Raw genomic sequence first — 21,840 nt, 5'->3', positions numbered from 1 at the left:
TAGTTCCAGTCTAGCTCCAGCCTAGTTCCAGTCTAGCTCCAGCCTAGCTCCAGTCTAGCATCAGTCTAGCTCCAGCCCGGCTCCAGTCTAGTTCCAGTCTAGCATCAGTCTAGCTCCAGCCCGGCTCCAGCCTAGTTCCAGTCTAGCTCCAGCCTAGCTCCAGCCCGGCTCCAGTCTAGTTCCAGTCTAGCATCAATCTAGCTCCAGCCCGGCTCCAGCCTACTTCCAGCCTAGTTCCAGTCTAGCTCCAGTCTAGCTCCAGCCCGGCTCCAGTCTAGCTAGCTACAGCCTCTGTGTTTAGTAATAGTGTGAGTGGCAGCAGAGTAGCTTGACCTTGACCCCCGGGCGTGACCTCAAAACCAGGCCGGGTTCAGCAGGAGTGTGTGGTCTTCACCAGGGGTCGAGAGGGGCATTGTTTGTGTGTGTTTACAAGTGTGTGTGTGTGTGTGTGTGTGTGTGTGTGTGTGTGTGTGTGTGTGTGTGTACAGAGCAATAAAGTGGACAGTAGTTGTCTGTGTGTGTGTGTGTGTGTGTGTGTGTGTGTGTGTGTGTGTGTGTGTGTGTGTGTGTGTGTGTGTGTGTGTGTGTGTGTGTGTTTCTGGTGTGTGTGTGTGTTTCTGGTGTGTGTGTGTGTCTGGTGTGTGTATGTGTGTGTGTCTGGTGTGTGTATGTGTGTGTCTGGTGTGTGTGTGTGTGTGTGCGTGCGTGCGTGCATGCGCGCCCGTGCGTGTGTGTGTGTATGTGTGTGTGTTTGCAGGTGTGTACAAAGCAATAGACTGGCCTGTAGTTCTCTCAGGCTTTGTACAGATTGAGGTGTAGGCGAAAGCACTATAGGAGTCCATCAAGTCAACACTGTGTCCAGAACAGGCAGGGAAGGAGAGGCATCACAATAGACTAGAGCATGGTAGAGGGAACTAGGTTGTATCAAGGGCCTGGAGGCTTCAGGGCAGTATCCACTCTATGTAGTAGAGGTGGAGGTCAGGCAGAGTCCTGCACTGAAGCTGTGGATAGTATTGATCTCCATTACATGTGGATCAGTGCTTCTGCTAGATAAGGAGTGGTTCAGTGGACTATTCAGCTGTTTTAAGGAACGGTTATATCAGGTCAAGTGAAGAGGTCTGGGCCCCTCAAGCGGGGTCAGTGGCTTTAACGAAGCTGTGAACAATATAGAGAATTGGTCTGTATAACTTGGCTTGGTTATATACAGATGGGGTCGGTGACCTGTTCACATTATGTATGGATCAGTGGCTATACACAGTATAGTGATTTGTGTGTCTGTACAGATGTAAGATCTTAATTTGATCACCCTGTTGCAGGAGAACTATCTTTTGCAGGAGAATACTTGTGGTGTATTTGAGGTTTAAAAAGGCTTCTAAAGTTTGTTATTTTGTATCAACCCCTACAAAAATATAAATTAATTATAATCCACATAATAATTCACATTTTCCTGCTGTAGCAAACTGGCTCAAATAGAGATCATATCCTTGGTAGATCATTGGCTAAGGTAATGCAGTGGTGTATAGGGGTTCTGTTTGGTGCTGTTTGGTACTGTTTGGTGCTGTTTGGTGCTGTTTGGTACTGTTTGGTGCTGTTTAGTACTGTTTGATGCTGTTTGGTGCTGTTTGGTACTGTTTGGTACTGTTTGGTACTACTTGGTGCTGTTTGGTGCTGTTTGGTACTGTTTGGAGCTGTTTAGTACTGTTTGGTACTGTTTGGTACTGTTTGGTGCTGTTTAGTACTGTTTGGTACTGTTTGGTAGTGTTTGGTGCTGTTTAGTACTGTTTGATGCTGTTTGGTGCTGTTTGGTACTGCTTGGTGCTGTTTGGTACTGCATGGTGCTGTTTAGTAGTGTTTGGTGCTGTTTAGTACTGTTTGGTGCTGTTTGGTGCTGCTTGGTGCTGTTTGGTGCTGTTTGTAACTTACTATATCTTGTGGAAAAAATGAATTCTGTGCTAGAAAATACTGAGTGTTCTACTCAAGAGCTGCAGTGCTGCTAGTTCTCGCTCCCCTCGACCACTAATTAGTTCATTTACGGTCATTGACTTGACCTAAAGAATCCCCACACCTGGTTCTAGTGATCCACATCAGTTGTTAAATCAAAGGGGGGTCAAAGGATAAATGAAAACCACATTCATAGGTTTCTAAAGGCTTCAGGGAGCAGCGTGTGTGTGTCATGCGTATGTCCCAGCGTACCTTGCTCTGAATACCTTGTATGTCGTGTGTCATGCATATGTCCCAGCGTACCTTGCTCTGAGTACCTTGTGTGTCATGCGGGTGTCCCAGCGTACCTTGCTCTGAGTCGGTGGAGATGGTGGAACCTAGGCTGTCGGTTCGGGTACGTTCCACGCCTCCAGGCATCACCAGCTGTTCCAGACGTCGTTTGAGGTAGCGGTGCTCTCTCTGGAGCTGCTCTTTGGTGTTCAGAGCCTTTCTGTCCGCCTCCTCCAGCTTCTACAGGGGGAACACACACACACACACATTTAGAATGACATTGGGGCGTGCGCACACACACACACACACACACACACACACACACACACACACACACACACACACACACACACACACACACACACACACACACACACACACACATATTTAGAATGACATTGGGGCACACACACTCACACACACACATTTAGAATGGTATTGGGGCACACACACACATTTAGACTGACATTGGGGCAAACACACATTTTATACTTGACAGACGTGTTCAAATACATGTGTATTTGAGTATCTGGTATTTAATATACTTTTTCTGTGTATTTCAGTATTTTCAAATACACAAACCAAAACAAGTACTTTTATTTAAGTATTTGAATGGTTATTTGTAAAAAAAAATATATATATATATTGTGTACCAAATTTTATTTGACAGTATTTTCAAATACTTATTTCAAATAATGTTTTCAAATACCTGGGTTAAATGCACAAGAGTGTATTTTAGTCAGTGTATTTTGAGAATTTTAAAATACTATCCAAGTGTATTTCCAAATACATAAAAATGTTCAACTACTTGTGTTTTCAAATAAAAAGTTTCAGAATACTTATTTCAAATGTATGTGAAAGTAATTGAGATATTTGAAATAGTATTTGAACCCCGATCTGACCCTTGATGGAGTTTTTATTAGGAACAACAATGAAACACTGTCAATACAAAAAAAACAGAATATTTGTGAGTTCATTATGTGCTTGCACTCATGAGTTATTGATTTAACTGAAATCATTCTTCATATGATCATATAGATTTACTTCTGATAGCTCAAACTCAGCTGTTTGGAGGTTGAGCAATACGCACACACGTGCATGTTCTCACATTAGTGATTATAATAAGGAAGTGAAACCATAGCAACAACATGACTTCAGCTGACCCAACGGCAGATATTACTCACACACTACCCAGATTGCTACACAATTCCAACCAAGGGATTTTTAAACAAGAACAAGAAAATGAACCAAGCGCTGTAACCCCGTGCTTTTAGAGATTCCTACTAACCAAACTAAAACCGTAGATATTAGAACACCAGTACACCAGAGGACAGGCCTATGTATCGTAAACAGGATGTGAAGAGTTAAAAGAGGGTTTTTCCACCGACCACACGCTCTCACCCACACAGTCCGTGCAACAGCTGTGGAGAACTAGACTGTAACCATCTGACGTCTACTGCATCGCAACGGTAAAGACACAAACTGGAATTCGTTTTGCAACTAAAGTACAGCCCTGCCACTTCGTTTGATAAAAAGTTGAGGGACCTGGTTAGAGAAATGTAACCGATCCCAAATTCATCAATGAAGTTATATTCTTTAAGACTCAATCCGCTGTAATTTCAGATTGTACCTTTAATGCAGGAAGTAAACAATGTTGGAGCGCTTGCGGTTTCGTAGCGGTTCAAAAAAAGAGTATCCACCACCCTTTGTAACGGTCCTTCTGCGGTCCTGTTTACCGACTGTATTAAGCTTCCCACCGCCATTTCAACATCTAGTTTTGGTTTACATTTGGTTGAGTTGTCAACTAAAGTCAAATCAACAAAAATGTCCCCATGTCATTGCATTTAGGTTAAAAGTTGGGTGAAAAATACTAAATTCTTTTTTCAAATCTAGTCAGTTTTCCATGCTGATTCAATGTCATCACCATTTTTTGGTTGAAAGGACATTGAAACAATGTTGATTCAATCCGTTTTTGCCCAGTGGGTTGTCACTTGGTGTACATGAGCTGCAACAAGTAATGAACTGTAGAGGGGGCTGACCCAAAGCCAACCCCAAATCCAATTATAACGTTCGACCGCATATCTGAAAATCATCCCCATCTGACTCCAGATTTTTTTCCATGTTCTAAAAGTTTCTCTTTGTTGACTTATCATTTGTAACGAGCAAGGGGGCTTTTTTTCTTCCCTGGTCTGGGGAATGGGAATGCAACTTTTTGCACGCTAGCCATTTTTTTTAGGGCTTAACGGCTCTGATTGAAAGATTAGAGTATGTTTTCTTATTTTAGGAGAGATCGAGAGACAGAGAGAGAGAGGGAGAGAGAGAGAAAGACAGAGAGACAGAGAGAGAGAGAAAGAGAGAAAGAGAGAAAGACAGAGAGAGAGAGAGAGAGAAAGACAGAGAGAGAGAGAGAGAGACAGAGAGAGAGAGAGAGAGAGAAAGAGACTTAAAAAGAAAGATGTAGAGAGAGAGTAAGTGCCTGGCGGTGCAGGGAGACTCTCTGAGGAAACAGCAGCTGAGCTCTGAGCCTCTGAGGTAGGATCAGGAGGTACTTCCTGAGGACAGGGAGACATTCCTGACCTACTTCCTGTCTGTCTGTCTACCAGTGGGTAACTCTCTGGGGTCCTTTAAAAAGAAAAGGAAAAGCTCCAATGCAATAATTTATTCACCTCTGGAGTCCGACTGGGCCCAGTGGCATAATTATGACTTATTATGATTACAGTACTCCCTTTCAAAGGCCTGTGGTTTTGTGATTTGACGTTCAAGAACTTTCAGTTTCCGTTGTTCTGGAATTACAGAATAAGATTATGTCTGTGGCCCGTAGAATTACAAACGATAGAATGATCTTCCAAAACACCACCAAGTTTGGCGACATCATATTTTGTTCATTCTAGTAATTGTACATCGACACTGATGTCCCTGATACGGCAATTCTAGAATTCTAGAAGGCTGCATTTAACATTCAGTGTGGCTCTGGTTGTGGCTGTGTCTCTGTGTGGTCGTGGTACCTTGATGTGCATCTTGGCCCTTTTCAGCAGGCTCAGTGTGGTGTGTCTAGTGCTGTCCGGACCCAAAGGAACCAGCTCCTTCAGCTGCTCGAGGTACAGCCGTAGTTTGGCACGTCTGTAACACAAACAACCAGAGGTGGAGAGTGGTGAGGAGGTGAGTTGAGTCAGCAACACGTACAGGAAAGGCTCCTACACTGCAGGGTCAACACAGGTGAAGTAGAGAGATCCTTTTGAAGTCATCTGTGTGGTAGAAACACAAAGGGCACAAATGCACGCAGAGACTGAGAGGAGATGGGGAAGGGAGAGTAGATGGCAGAGGTTCGCTAGAGAGCGATCCGAATCACGTGACCGTTCTGTTGGTTTTCATGTCCGACTTTCATCTGGAACTCAACCACAATGCTTATCAGGTGTGTGGGGGGGGGGTCATGTCAAAGTGAAACACGCTGGGAGCATACACATCCTGGTTGCAACCACTGTCAAATCCGGGGCGGAGAAATGACATCCTAGCGCATTGGCAATGCAAACCCTTTCCATATGCATGACAAAAGGCAGAGTCTCATATTCCGTAAGCACTCTATAGGGTGTTCACCCATAAAATAATCAATTCATTCAAGGTTTATACAAATATGTTCATTCCGTCAGAAAAACAATAGTCCAAACCCCATGTCTCTACCATATGTGGTTCCAACGTTACAGACGATTCACTCTGAGAATGTAGCATGTTTACGGTGAAGGGAATGTCAGCACAGGCATGATCAACAAGTGGTCACTGCTCCATAGAACTCTGTGGCGCTGCTCCAGGGCAGAACCGCGCTAACGTTGCTCGTCAACTGACAAGCTAACTAGCGGCTGCAGGTTCGTGAGTGAAAACATGGGCTTTTTCTACATGAAGCCCGCTGAATACAAAACTAAATAGGGAATAAATATATATTTATTTACAAAGAGTATTTCCCTTTAAATTTCCATAGTGTCACGCCCTGACCTTAGAGAGCCTTTTTATTCTCTATTTTGGTTAGGTCAGGGTGTGACTAGGGTGGGTACTCTAGTTTTTGTATTTCTATGTTGGCCTGGTATGGTTCCCAATCAGAGACAGCTGTCTATCGTTGTCTCTGATTGGGGATCATATTTAGGCAGCCTTTTCCCACCTGTTTGTTGTGGGATCTTGTCTATGTATAGTTGCCTGCGAGCACTACATTGGCGTCACGGTTCGGTTTGCTCTTTATTGTTTTCTGTGCGTTTCACTCGAATAAAGATGATGAAACCATTCCACGCTGCACCTTGGTCCGATCATTACAACAACGTTCGTGACACATAGAAACATCCCCTGTCAACATAGATTGATCGCCAATATAGACAATGAAAGCCAAGGATATCAAGTTGATTTTAATTGGTCCAACCAGCGGCAACACCTCCAAATGGTACCACCCCACAACACCAAATATGGAAGAGATACAACCAAGAGCGGCGCAGTCTAAACTAGCAACTGTCCCAGCAAATTAACCCTCTTACTTCTTCAACACTGTCAAGAACAAGTATATTAATGTTTTAATATTGTAGGGAACAATCTAATGATTCATTCTATGTACTGTATAATGACATAGGGAAAAGAAAACTAGTGTTTGACATTCATTTTGTTGCACCCTCTTGAATTGCTCCTTTTTTCTCTACGTTGTACGGTGAACGTCCTATACTCTATAACACCCAGCTTCCCCAACTGCTCTTAACACACACACACACACACACACACACACACACACACACACACACACACACACACACACACACACACACACACACACACACACACACACACACACACACACACACACACACACACACACACACACACACACACACACACCTGCAGGTTTAATGGCCTGTCCAAACAACACAGCCATGCAGGTTGCATAAGCCCCGACAGCCGCAGTGTGTGAGTGTGCTTTCTGTCACATTATGTCATTGTATAGAGAGAGAGAGATAGTGAGAGAGAGAGAGGACAATATGCTTGTGTTGAGCACTGCCTCTGGTAGCAGGAGAGCCAAAGAGATGGGCTACGTCCCAATCGGCACCCTATTCCCTAGATAGTGCACTACTTTTTCAGAGCCCATTGTGCACTATCTAGGGAATAGGGTGCCATTTTGGGATGCAGGCCGGGGCCTTTTACTTCAACCCGTGAGCAAACGGTGGCGCTACGAGCAACCAAAATTAATTGTAAACTGCAAATTGAAAAGGGTAATCAAACATCAATAATGTGGGGGCCTTGGTCTCACAATGGGGGGAGGAGAGGAGGAGAGGTGGTGCAGGAATACAAGCTGACCATTTATGACCTGCAAGTGATGAAGAGAGGATGGAGGGATAAAGGGATGAATGAACGAGGCTTCGGCAATATGCTAGAGATGATGCTCCACCACCATAAAACATGAAATCAACATTTAAGGAGAGAATTTATCTTGATGCATGTTTTAATCAACAGTTAAGGAGAGATATTATCTTGATGCATGTTTTAATCAACAGTTAAGGAGAGATATTATCTTGATGCATGTTTTAATCAACAGTTAAGGAGAGATATTATCTTGATGCATGTTTTAATCAACAGTTAAGGAGAGATATTATCTTGATGCATGTTTTAATCAACAGTTAAGGAGAGATATTATCTTGATGCATGTTTTAATCAACAGTTAAGGAGATACTATCTTGATGCATGTTTAATCAACAGTTAAGGAGAGATATTATCTTGATGCATGTTTTAATCAACAGTTAAGGAGAGATATTATCTTGATGCATGTTTTAATCAACAGTTAAGGAGAGATACTATCTTGATGCATGTTTAATCAACATTGAAGGAGAGATATTATCTTGATGCATGTTTTAATCAACGGTTAAGGAGAGATATTATCTTGATGCATGTTTAATCAACATTTAAGGAGAGATATTATCTTGATGCATGTTTTAATCAACATTTAAGGAGAGATATTATCTTGATGCATGTTTTAATCAACATTTAAGGAGAGATATTATCTTGATGCATGTTTAATCAACAGTTAAGGAGAGATATTATCTTGATGCATGTTTTAATCAACAGTTAAAGCTGCAAAATTGTACTTTTTTGGCGCCCCGACAAAATTCACTTAGAAATGGGAGTTATAAATCTGTCATTCTCATTGAAAGCAAGTCTAAGAAGCGGTAAATTTGTTCAATGTGCACTATTTCTATGCTTCCCTTTTGGTTTTGTACAGCAGCTTCAAACAGCTGGAAATACAATATTTTTGGTTATAGAAAATATATTTCACAGCGGTTTAGATGGTACAATGATTCCCTACACTATACCAGGTTGTTTTGTCACATAAACTGAAATTAGGCGAACCTATAGAATTTTTGCAACCAAGAAATGGCGGATGCATGTTTTAAACAACAGTGAAGTACAGATCGTATCTTGATGTATGTTACGGTCGTAAGCTTACAAATGACTTGGCCTAATCTATGTCCAGTTTATTTGCAGGTTGGTTTGCTATTACAGTGTCGGTCCCAAACCAGTCACGACATGGGCTACACATATCCAGGGCCTGACAGCCTGACACACTGACCTAAATATCACAGGGCCTATGCCTTTACTGTCTCCTCTACTCTCTCCAGGCTATATCTCCTCCTGCCAGACTCATGGCAACGCTGGCCAAGAAAAACCCACACAGGTGTTCTCAGAAAGACGTCGTAACGTGAGTCGACCGCCCCAAAAACTGAGGGGCACGTCACACGGCCAAGGCATCTTTAGAACCAAAATGGCTGCTCTGTGTGTATATTGTACTGCAGTGTACGACCTTCAGAGAGAAAAAACCATTGACCCAAGGGGCTCCAGATGCCAACGCCCCAAAATGACCACCTAACCACAGCCACACCAGTCAACACAGAAAAGCACTCGATAATTTGATGACAGTCGTTTGAGTGATGTGTGGTAGAATTAACAAATGTAAAACTACTTGATGCTACACTGGATATGGGCTGTGTCCGATAGCGTGGCGTGTTACTGCAGCAGAAGAGAACAGAAACCAGTTGCATGAGGTTTCTGCATGATGCAAATTGAATAAACCTACTGTTATTGACTCAACACTGGTTATGTCCTAGTGGGATCAGATCCGAGCACTCTTATCCTATACTACTCCTATAGTCAGTTTACGTCCCAGTGGGATCAGATCCTCCACTCCTATCTTGTAATACTCCTATAGTCAGTTTGGGTCCTAGTGGGATCAGATCCTCCACTCCTATCCTGTACTACTCCTATAGTCAGTTTGGGTCCTAGTGGGATCAGATCCTCCACTCCTATCCTATACTACTCCTATAGTCAGTTTGTGTCCTAGTGGGATCAGATCCTCCACTCCTATCCTATACTACTTCTGTAGTCAGTTTGTGTCCTAGTGGGATCAAACCCTCCACTCCTATCCTATACTACTCCTATAGTCAGTTTGTGTCCTAGTGGGATCAGATCCTCCACTCCTATCTTGTAATACTCCTATAGTCAGTTTATGTCCTAGTGGAATCAGATCCTCCACTCCTACCCTATACTACTCCTATAGTCAGTTTGTGTCCTAGTGGGATCAGATCCTCTACTCCTATCCTATACTACTCCTATAGTCAGTTTGTGTCCTAGTGGGATCAGATCCTCCACTCCTATCCTATACTACTCCTATAGTCAGTTTGTGTCCTAGTGGAATCAGATCCTCCACTCCTATCCTATACTACTCCTATAGTCAGTTTGTGTCCTAGTGGGATCAGATCCTCCACTCCTATCCTATACTACTCCTATAGTCAGTTTGTGTCCTAGTGGAATCAGATCCTCCACTCCTATCCTATACTACTCCTATAGTCAGTTTATGTCCTAGTGGGATCAGATCCTCCACTCCTATCCTATACTACTCCTATAGTCAGTTTGTGTAACTCTTTTCATAGCTACTTTTATCCCATTTTGTCCAAAAAGGGGCCTTAAAATATATAGACTTGTATATAGACTTTTCTATTGTGTTATTGACTGTACGTTTGTTTATTCCATGTGTAACTCTATGTTGTTTGTGTTGCACTGCTTTGCTTTATCTTGGCCAGGTCGCAGTTGTAAATGAGAACTTGTTCTCAACTGGCCTACCTGGTTAAACAAAGGTGAAATAAAAAATAAATAAAATGCCTTATGTTTTCTAGGATAATGCATGAAGCCTTTCTTTGTCCTAGCTAGGCATCCTTCCTTCCTCTCCTCCAGCTCCAGGCTTCTCTCCATGTGAACAATAAACTGGTTCTAACTGCAGACTGCCTCCAGTCTGTCCTCAGGTCATCCCTCCATTACAATCAGTCTAATCACAGACAGGCTGCTAGCTCTCTGGCTGAGGAGCCCAGCACACCTGGGTCTGTTGTGAACACGCACACACAGCTGCACGCACACACAGGTGCATGTACACGCACGCAGACACACACACACACACACACACATGAACGCTTGCAAACACACACACACACACACACACACACACACACACACACACACACACACACACACACACACACACACACACACACACACACGGGGTCCTTGTACTTATCCCAAGCTAGTTGTTCTTTTTCACGGCAGGGCGTTGCCTGTGTTTTATAGGAAGAGAGACCCTCAGAAAAACGTACAACATTTCTATAAAAATAGTCGAGCAAAAACATCTTGCAGGTGCAGACAGGAATTCAGCTGAAAACAAGGGCCGTGTGAAAGTGCTCCAGCGCTTTCATTCCTATTTCTCCCAAGGGGGCACCTACCCCCCTCGTCTCCCCCCCTAATACGTTACCCCACCCTGGCTGCCAACACCAACACACCCTCCTCACCCTCCACCCCACATGAGAACAAGTGTCTTCAGAGGAGGATCAGGGGTGGGTGCCTCCACCCCACCACCTCCAACCTACCCCACTCTCCCCACTCCCCAGCCCACATGAAGCAGCTGGACCCAGGCCAGGGGAGGCCAGAGGAAGCGGGCAGGAAGGAGGCCGAGGGCCGTGGCTGGGGTCCGATCTGGTGGTGGTGTAAGACTACTTTCTCCTCTGGCTGGAAAAATCCGCTCAGTGTGCTCAGCTGCACTAGGCAGGGCTCGGCGAACACATCATCCGAGCGTAACCCGAGCCAATGGGCGGCCATCTTGGCTCTATGAAAAAGCAAAAAACAAGGCGTAGCCCCTCCATACTCCCCTCCGCCACTCCTCTGGAGATTTACCACTGTTTATTTACCTGGAGTCAGCTCCAGATCCACACCTGCACAGAGACCTGGCCTTTAGTATCCTAACTGTCCTAAGTGATCTGAACTGAAACCAGGTTCTGTTTACCACTATTACAACAGCAGTGAAACAGAGAGATTTTCTGTTTGGACACCTCATACCAGGCAAACACAGACCTAGCTCGGAGGGGGAGAGAAACATCAGTAAAGTATTTTAGGATGAGATGATGGATGGAGTTTGCCGCTATGTCATTCTTCAAATAAATGTCTAATTTTACCCCCCCCCATTTAAAAAAGTAGATGATTATTAGATGTTACTTTTCCTCCCTCTCTTTCTGACCCCAACCTTGCATGTCAGAGGCTATGAACCAGTTGTTCTCATGCCTGGTCTCCTCGCTCCAGAAACCTCGCTGTGTGTGTGTGTGTGTGTGTGTGTGTGTGTGTGTGTGTGTGTGTGTGTGTGTGTGTGTGTGTGTGAGTGTCCCTCCCTGAAAAATCCTTGCTGCTACTTACTTATGTTTGTTATTAAACCAGACCCTGGTCACTCAATATTTATCAAGATTGCCTGGCTGACTGACACACACACACACACACACACACACACACACACACACACACACACACACACACACACACACACACACACACACACACACACACACACACACACACACACACACACACACACACACACAATAGTGTCCTTGAAAAAGGATGCCCTTCACAATTCTCATTCCAATTCATCAGGGTGGGTTGAAAATAGTATCCCCTTTTATGTTCCTGTGAATAGGACCCTTTGATGATCCAGACAGCAGACATGACAGAGAACTGGTTGATCTGAACACACTATAGGGTGCTGATATTTACCTAAGGCCAAACCGGTCTGGGACCACTTCCCCCTAACGACCTGTATGAATGGAAACATATCAAGGTATGGTAGCATACAGACACGGCTGTATTAACATCAGAAACAATATATATATATATATATATATATATATGTCAAAATATCTATGGTTGACATTGTAGTGAGTCTAAGGGCTTGTGACATAAGGCTCTAATATGGATTATAAAGACTCATAAATGCTCATAAATGGTTATTAGCCTCCAGGCAGTGCTGTAGGTCTCTAGGATAGACTATAGTCCCTCTACTGTTGGGCCCTGGTGGATTGTAAGGGTTTGAGGTAACACGACTGTAAAGCTGGCTCTCTGGACTGTTGTGACGGCGAGAGGCGCGGTCCATTCATGGTCACGTCCATGAGGAAGCCACCTGACCGCTGTCATTGACTGCTGAGATTGGGCTCAGTCGGATGGTTCATTTTGTGAATTTTACTAACCCCTTCCGTCCACTCCCACACACACACACACTCCCACACACACACACACACACACTTAAAGGCTTAATGCCAAACACAAAGCATAGGCTTAATGCCAAACACAAAGCACTCACTGGGAAAAGCGATCTCCTACTCCCTTCCTTCAGAACACTGTGTCCACATTCTAATCAGTCCTACTCAACATAACCCACTAGCCTAACCCTACTCCCTTCCTTCAGAACACTGTGTCCACATTCTAATCAGTCCTACTCAACATAACCCACTAGCCTAACCCTACTCCCTTCCTTCAGAACACTGTGTCCACATTCTAATGAGTCCTACTCAACATAACCCACTAGCCTAACCCTACTCCCTTCCTTCAGAACACTGTGTCCACATTCTAATCAGTCCTACTCAACATAACCCACTAGCCTAACCCTACTCCCTTCCTTCAGAACACTGTGTCCACATTCTAATCAGTCCTACTCAACATAACCCACTAGCCTAACCCTACTCCCTTCCTTCAGAACACTGTGTCCACATTCTAATCAGTCCTACTCAACATAACCCACTAGCCTAACCCTACCGTGCTGGTAGGTCCTCTCACTTTGCTTGCTTTACGTTATGTCTTTTTTAATGACAACAGCCCATAAATACACACACACGTACACACACCGACCCGTGGATGCGGAGGAACGAGCAGCCCGCCTGCGCCTGGCGCTGGACCAAGCCAGTTCGTTCTAGTAAAGGTCAGGGGTCAGCAGAAACACTGCTGCGATGTTTCCCCTCGCTCGCCAGGCTAACTCGGTTCGTCATGTTTGGCCGAAGGAGAAAAACCCACCCTGCCGTGCCTGACGCGCCTGTTTTGACTTCCGAACAGAGACCGAGAGAGACGTCCACATTGTTCAAAGGATAAGAGAGGAGGAGAAAGACATGAGCTAAACGTCCAGTACAGGAGGGAACATAGTCTGACTGCCTCTGGAAAATATACTCCACCATCCTCTTTGTTCCTAATTCTGACCACTTCAACTCAAAAACAGAACCCCCGATTCATCTGGTGACAAAAAATGGAAGCCTCATTCCCTTTAAATTGATACTAAGCTGTTTACCAGATATGGGTCATGACATTACGACGCACTTTGGAAAAAAAAAAACCTCTTAAAAGCTTCATTTAAAAGCCGCAAAACGTTTAACCTAAGTAGTTCTAAATGCCCCCGTGGTGTTAGCCTACTCTACTTCAAGTAGGGTAAGTGGTGAAAGTGGGCCTGAGCTGGATCGCCTGTATCGTATCGCCATGGTGGGTTGGTGGAATTTTGGGGTTGCCATGCATGGTGAATGGTTCCACATCTGGCAACCAGACAGACAGACTGAAGGGGGAGGGAGAGGGGACAGAGAGAGAGAGAGGGAAAGAGGGGAGAGAGAGTGAAGGAAAGAGGGGGAGAGAGAGAGAGAGAGAGAGAGAGAGAGAGAGAGAGAGAGAGAGGGAAATAGGGGAAAGAGAGAGGGAAAGAGGGGAGAGAGAGAAAGAGAGAGAGAGGGGTCTAAAGGAGAGAGGAAAGGAGAGAGAGGGGAAGTGGGACAAGAAGGGATCCAGTCTCAGCCTGGGGGCTAGCAGAAACAGAACACAACACAGAACACAGCCCTCCTCTCCTCATCAGTCTCTCTCTCTGTCACCCTCTGGTCCTCAGCCCTGCCCAGGCACACATGTTTACATTAACGAGAAAGAAGAGAAGAAGAGATCTGATGGGCCGACCGCAGTGTCCTCAAAAACAGCGGAACGGAGAGAAAAACAAGAAGAGAGAGACAGTCGTCCCATGTGAAACAGGCTTTGTGGTGAGATACACAGCCCACGCCATCAGTGGTGTAGTGGAGGGCAGACGTAAGTAAACACAGTTTCCACACTTGTTTCTTTTGCTTGACAGTTTACACATTGAAAGTATAGGGTGTGTTGCTTTACTCACTGCCACTGGCGATAAGAGTTTACCCATCAACTTTTTACCACAACATCACTGCACGCAATGCACTGTATGATAATAGAGAGAAAGGAGAGAGAGGGAGAGAGATAGAGAGGGAGAGAGAGATAGAGAGGGAGAGAGATAGAGAGAGGGGAAGAATGCGAGAGCGAGAGGGTGTCTAAAGGAGAGAGAAAGAAAGAAAGAAAGAAAGAAAGAAAGAAAGAAAGAAAGAAAGAAAGAAAGAAAGAAAGAAAGAAAGAAAGAAAGAAAGAAAGAAAGAAAGAAAGAAAGAAAGAGAAATGGAGATGTAAAGAAAGAAGGAGAGAGATAAAAGCCCGGCAGACCGAGGGAGATGATTTCCTTTCAGATATGAAATGTCAGTTCTCTGGAACAGACAGTCAGGCTTTATTTGTTTTCTGTCAGCGAGGACGACACACCCACTGAGAGAATGTATGTGTGTGTGTGGAGTGTATGGTGACAACTGTGTGAGGCGAGACAGAGACACAATAGGCCCCATCAACACACACACACACACATAGACCTGGCCACAGAAACAAGGGCTATGAGTCACGAGGCTCCGTCTTTAGCACGCAAGCGACCTAAACCTGCGTCAAACACAGCAACTTAGCAAAACAACACAGTGTACGCCAAGGAGTGAGCGACACGGTCAACGTGGCTAGCTGAATTAGCCTACTTCAGCAGGAAATGCCTAAGTCTCCACACACTTTTTGATTTGTCTCTGTTGCCATAGAAAACAACAGGTTTATTGTTGTTCACTCGTTGGTAGTATTTCCATGTCTAACTGGAATTTCCATGTCTATTGGAATGCCTTGTTGCAATTAGTTTCATTTGTCTCTTTCCAAAACTGAAACTAGCCCTGGGGTGACTGAAACTAAAGCATGTCACATTAAAAACACGCGATATATTTACAAAAGTTCATGGACACCCCTTTAAATAAGTGGATGAGATGTTCGACGAGCAAGTGTCCACATACTTTTTGGTCATGTGGTGTACCTCTGTCGCGTACAAATCAGACGTAGTGTACAAAGCGCCAGAAAAGAAGAACGAGTGAGAATAGAGAATAGGAGACGAGTGAGAGTAAAGGTGTGTGAGAAATCAAATGTCAGCTTGGAGATCGATCGCCAGTTGTGTGTTCTATGAAATGATGTGGTTCAAATCAAATCAAATGCTATTGGTCGCACGTACACATAGTTAGCGGTTGTTATGGTAGGCTTAGCGAAATGCTTGTCTATGGTGAAATGCTTGTGTTCCTCGCTCCAGTGCAGTAGTATCTAACAATACACAACAATACACACATCTAAAAGTTAAAGAACGGTTTGGTGTGCATCTCTGTATCATTTCAAAGTTAGGATAGCCCAAACTAAATATGCACGTTTTCGAAAGCTGTAACAACAGTCTGTAATGTAATTATACAAGAAGTGCAAGGAAACGCTCGAAATGTCCCTCCTGTCCTGAGTTGCATGACAGCTAAGGTTGGAGTCGGACAGACAGACAGACTAGTGGGGACAGGCGGTGTGAACTCAATAAACACATTCCACCTAGGGACACGGTGGAATGGGCCTACAGGTCTGCATACACACTGTACCGATGTCAATGATTAACACCCAATAACACATAACCCACTGGCACAAAGCACCAATTCTCTCCTCTCTTCAGCGTCAGTATAAGAATGGGTTTCTGAGAAAGAGGTGGTGGGCGCTCCATGGATATTATATCATCGGACTAGTATTGTGTGGGTTGCACAATGGGTACACAATCTCCTACGATGTCAGGCAGAGGCAGAGATAGAGAGAAAGAGAGCTAGAGAGAGAGAGAGAGAGGTGGGGTAGAGAGAGATAGAGGGAGAGAGAGAGGGGTAGAGAGAGAGGGGTAGAGAGAGAGAGAGAGAGAGAGAGAGAGAGAGAGAGAGATGGGGTAGAGAGAGAGAGAGAGAGAGGGCGGTAGAGAGAGAGAGAGAGAGAGAGAGAGAGAGAGAGAAAGAGAGGGGTAGAGAGAGAGAGAGGGTAGAGAGAGAGAGAGAGAGAGAGAGAGGGGGCGGTAGAGAGAGAGAGAGGGAGGAGGGTAGAGAGAGAATGCTTAACATAATGTTTTACTTTCTTTCCTCTGAATCTCAACACCCAGAACCAAACCTTGTGTACATGGAAACAGAGAGACTATCTGAAATGGAATTCAGATTCAGTTGTGTGTGTTGTGTGTGCACAACACCATGCATGAAATGAACTCTTCAAACAGACTTCTCTCTCTAGCTGTAGGTAGCCATCCACGTTCCCAAACCAAAACAACTCCAGTCTTACATGAAGTGGTGACGTGGCTTTGCTAGCCTGCAGAACATTCTCCTAGTACTACTAGGACTATTTCTACTGGAGTGTCACCCTCCTCTTTCCCCCTACCCGCCTCTGTTACACAACTCAACATTCCAGCGTATGTGTGTGTGTGAGTGTGTGTTACGTGCAGAGCTGACCTCATTTTCAATCTGCTCTACTCTGCTGTGCTCGACACACCAGCCACGTCCTCCAGTAGCAGTCGGGAGGGCCTCCCACCCTAACCTCCAGCGTCCTCCAGTAGAAGTCAGGGGGCCCTCCCACCCTACCCTCCAGCGCCACAGAGGAACCCCCACAGCCCCCCACCCCCTCCACAACACAAACAACACCCGTGCTTGCCTGACTTTCTAGGAATGGCAGAGTCAAGTCGACCCAGCCTCGCTCGCTTTCTGTTCCTCACTTGTTTTCCGTGTGCTTCTGTACTCAGGGGCGCAGCTTCGGTTTTAGAAGTGGGGGGACATAACTCTTTTTTTATCTAGTCGGATAAACACTCCAAACAGCCTACCCGACTGCTCGGAGGCGTCCACATGGTCCTAAAGCACACCGTTGCCTCGTTTTGTATCACATTCCAATGATAAAACCAGGGGGGGAACAAAAATGCAATTTCAAAATGTTGAGTGAAAGTTGCGCCCCTGGCTGTCCTGTCATATTTCACAACTCAAACAACAACCTTTCTAGAAAGAACATGCTATTATTCTCCTCTCTCTCTCTCCCTCTCTCTTTCTCTCTCTCTCTCCATCTCACGGCCACACAGCTCCATAGTCCACTCCAGGCACAGTGTGATTTCATGTCTTGTTAAAATCTATTTTTTTACGAGGTGCTGGAGCCCCCCAGGGGTGCGTGCTCAGTCCCCTCCTGTATTCCCTGTTCACCCACGACTGCATGTCCAGGCACGAGTCCAACACCATCATTAAGTTTGCAGACGACACAACAGTGGTAGGCCTGATCACCGACCGGTTGCATCACTGCCTGGTACGGCAATTGCTCGGGCTCCAACCGCAAGGCACTTCAGAGGGTAGTGCGTACGGCCCAGTACATCTCTGGGGCAAAGCTGCCTGCCATCCAGGACCTCTACACCAGGCGGTGTCAGAGGAAGGCCCTAAAAATTGTCCAAGACCCCAGCCACCCCAGTCATAGACTGTTCTCTCTACTGCCGTATGGCAAGCGGTACCGGAATGCCAAGTCTAGGACAAAAAGGCTTCTCAACAGTTTTTACCCCCAAGCCATAAGACTCCTGAACAGGTAACCAATGGTTACCCGGACTATTTGCATTGTGTGCCCCCCCCCCAGCCCTCTTTTACGCTGCTGCTACTCTCTGTTCATTGGCTAACTGGGCTATCTGCATTGTGTCCCACCACCCGCCAACCCCTGTTTTACACTACTGCTACTCTCTGTTCATCATATATGCATAGTCACTTTAACCATACCTACATGTACATACTACCTCAATAAGCCTGACTAACCGGTGTCTATATAGCCTCACTACTGTTATTTTCAAATGTATTTTTATTTCTTTACTTACACACACACACACACACACACACACACACACACACACACACACACACACATACCTTTTGTTCGCACTATTGGTTAGAGCCTGTAAATAAGCATTTCAGTGTAAGGTCTACACCTGTTGTATTCGGCGCACGTGACAAATAAACGTTGATTTGATTTGATCAGCTACTTTGCGTCAGTTGAAAATGATTTAGTGACAGAGGGAACTGTGCCCGGACCGACGGACCTGGAGGCTCAACACCTGAGATGGAGGTGGGATTACCTTCTCCTTGAGATGTGGGTATAGGAGGGGTATACCTACATACGTATGAAATGTGCATAACATAGACTACGTGAGCATACACACATACCGTGAGACGGACACACACCACACATGGACATGAACAAACACACACTAAAGCAGACATGTACCACATAAACAACAAGCATGCTGACACACCAGGACATGGACACACATGTGAATACACACATGTACAGTATTGTATTGTATTGTATTGTAATGTATTTTATTGTATTGTAATGTGTTGTATTGTATTGTATTAAATTGTAATGTGTTGTATTGTATTGAATTGTATTGTAATGTATTGTATTGACTTGTATTGTATTGTAATGTGTGGTATTGTATTGAATTGTATTGTATTGAATTGTATTGTAATGTATTGTATTGACTTGTATTGTATTGTAATGTGTTGTATTGTATTGAATTGTATTGTAATGTATTGTATTGAATTGTACTGTATTGTAGATGACTGAAGGTGTCCAGCTTACTGGCATGCATGTGAACCTACCTTCACGCCTACTATACATTTACATGCACACCTACGATTACGTCAACGCACACACACACACACACACACACACACACACACACACACACACACACACACACACACACATTATGACAGCACAGTCCAACAGACTGAGAGACTGACATGTGGCGCCTTCCTTCCCCATCATCCCCAATGAGTCACTGATCACTATTTCATTATGTGGAATGTTACAGAGTGACTTGGCAGCACGGTGTGACCAAGGTTAGGCCAGAACCATGAAGGTCACATGTCCTCAACACAGAACATGTCCTATCTACCTACTCAGGATTAATAAGTTATGAGAGAGAGAGAGAAAGAGAAAGAGAGAAATGGTTGGCAATAACAGAGGCACTGAACATAACAATTACATCCCGTCATCAATTCAATGTGGTGTTTCTGTGTCTATGACCTTACAGTATATCATAGTTATAGTTAAAGACCCAACACAGCTGTTTTACATCAATATCAAATCTCTCTGGGAAACAGTAATACGTAATACATTTCAATTCAAATGAGCAAAATGTGCTTTTTAGCAACAAAAATAATTCTCAAGCAAGACTTTTGCTAGGACTGTCTGGGAATGGTCCGAGTGGGGAGGGGGAAACTGACAATGAGCTGTTATTGGTGGAGAGGTTTGCCCATGCAAACCTGCTGATTAGAAAATCCTGTGTAGATTTTATTTTCAACCAGAAACTATCAAGAAATAAAATATCTTAATACATTTACAGTGTTAGTTTCATCAGCTGTTGTACAATATGATATAAAACATAGCATTTTCACTGCACTGGGCCTTTAAAACCTCATCATGTTCCACATCACAGGCCCCACATAGCCTGGGTCTTGTTCATTTGGGCATGCAACGGAAAACGTTTCCAGAGTTTCTTATTGGACAAGTCCTGGTAGTCCTTCCCTGTTTCAGTATGTTTTTGTCTGTTCGCTGCCTAATGACCACAACCCTGTTGTCTTTGTATCAGATGACTTCCTCTCACTCAGATGCGAGATCCATTTCAGACAGGGCAAGCCAGCCAGGGACTCTCTCTCATACAGTTTCCTGTCACAAAAGACTCAGCCCCCCTAACCCAAATAAAAGGTAGGAGGGAAGGAGGGAGGAGAGAGGCGTTTTAGCAGGGAGAGAGAGAGAGTGAGGAGGGTCCACTGTGAGCAGGGGCTCTGTAGGTACCCCTCCTCCCCATCTGCTTTCATCCTCCTTTTTTCCTCAGCTTTCTGCTGACTCAGTAAGAGAGAGCGAGAGAGAGAGAGAGAGAGAGAGAGAGAGAGAAACAAAGTAAGAAGAAAAAAAAGAATGAAAACAAAAGACACAGATGTGGTCTCTTTGGAGAGAGAGAAGGAGAGAGGGGAGCAGAAGAGGTGAAGTAACAGGCCTGGCCTCCCCCCTCCCCCCTACCATCCAGTCTGACATATCACACACTACAGACTGGTGTTTCTTTCTACTCTGGCTCCAGCCCCAGCCAGGGCTGGCCTCTAGCTACAATGGGAGAACAGGTCCCGGGTCTGTTTGTATAGCCAACTCCTATGGTTGTTATCATGCCAAACATATTATATTGCAGGAGTTGGCTATACAGCACAAACAGATCTGGGGCCAGGCTATCGAGGGGAAATTCTGAATAAGCCAAATAAGGAGGACACTGTGATGAATGGAATCGGAGAGGAGATCAGACAGGGAGTAGTAAGGCCTATCTACGTGCACACACACACACACACACACACACACACACACACACACACACACACACACACACACACACACACACACACACACACACACACACACACACACACACACACACACACACACACACACACACACACACACACACAACACCTCCCTGTGATAATGACAGGTCTATTTATTTCCAACTGTCAGAACATTACTCAGTATATAGTTAGTTGGGGTTTTACAAAAACCTTGTTACTGGTGAATTGACCAGCTGAATCACAACACAGCAGAAAACATCAACTTAACTCAAAAGCAACATTGTTTTTCTCCATCTGTACATTACCGTCGGCCGTCTGGTGTTTTCCCCTGGCCAACGAGAACACTTCAAAGAGGGCCACAATCAGAATCAGACCACATGTTATCAATAATAATCATCATTCATTCACTTGTCTATTTCTATGACACTTTTCATTACAATAATACTTTTAAAGTGCTTCATCACCAAACCATCAGCCAGGTGATTCTCTGAACTGAGTAACAGGCCAGATTGGTTTGTGTTTCACTTCTAACCAATGCCTAGTCATCATTTTCCATCAATGACTCACTTTATGTGAAACAGATAAATGAAACTGAGAGGGAGGGACACAAAACAACAGCTGCCTGGCACCGGTAGGTAGACTGTCTCTGTCTACATACTCTAGGACCATAAATAGACCTGATGATCCTTTCTCAGTCGAGGAAGGGCAAACATACCACAGGACTCCTCCCAAAGTGATG

At 44.7% G+C, this 21,840-nt stretch overlaps 1 protein-coding gene across 1 annotated transcript in view; it reads right to left on the bottom strand.

The window, feature by feature from the left end:
- The window catches only part of LOC106602277 (max dimerization protein 4), a 48,506-nt gene that overhangs the window by 6,674 nt on the left and 19,992 nt on the right, over positions 1–21,840 (bottom strand). Inside the window, exons 4-5 of the mRNA XM_045716451.1 lie at positions 5,217–5,331; positions 2,289–2,451 (exon numbers count right to left, since the gene is read on the bottom strand). Of these exons, the coding sequence (XP_045572407.1) occupies positions 2,289–2,451; positions 5,217–5,228 (175 nt within the window). The 5' untranslated portion in view covers positions 5,229–5,331. The remainder of the gene's footprint in view (positions 1–2,288; positions 2,452–5,216; positions 5,332–21,840) is intronic.

This window comes from Salmo salar, chromosome ssa04 (genome assembly GCF_905237065.1).
Source record: "Salmo salar chromosome ssa04, Ssal_v3.1, whole genome shotgun sequence".
Taxonomy (NCBI): domain Eukaryota; kingdom Metazoa; phylum Chordata; class Actinopteri; order Salmoniformes; family Salmonidae; genus Salmo; species Salmo salar.
Note: the sequence above shows the minus strand (reverse complement) of the source record. Positions and strands in the feature narration are given on the sequence as shown.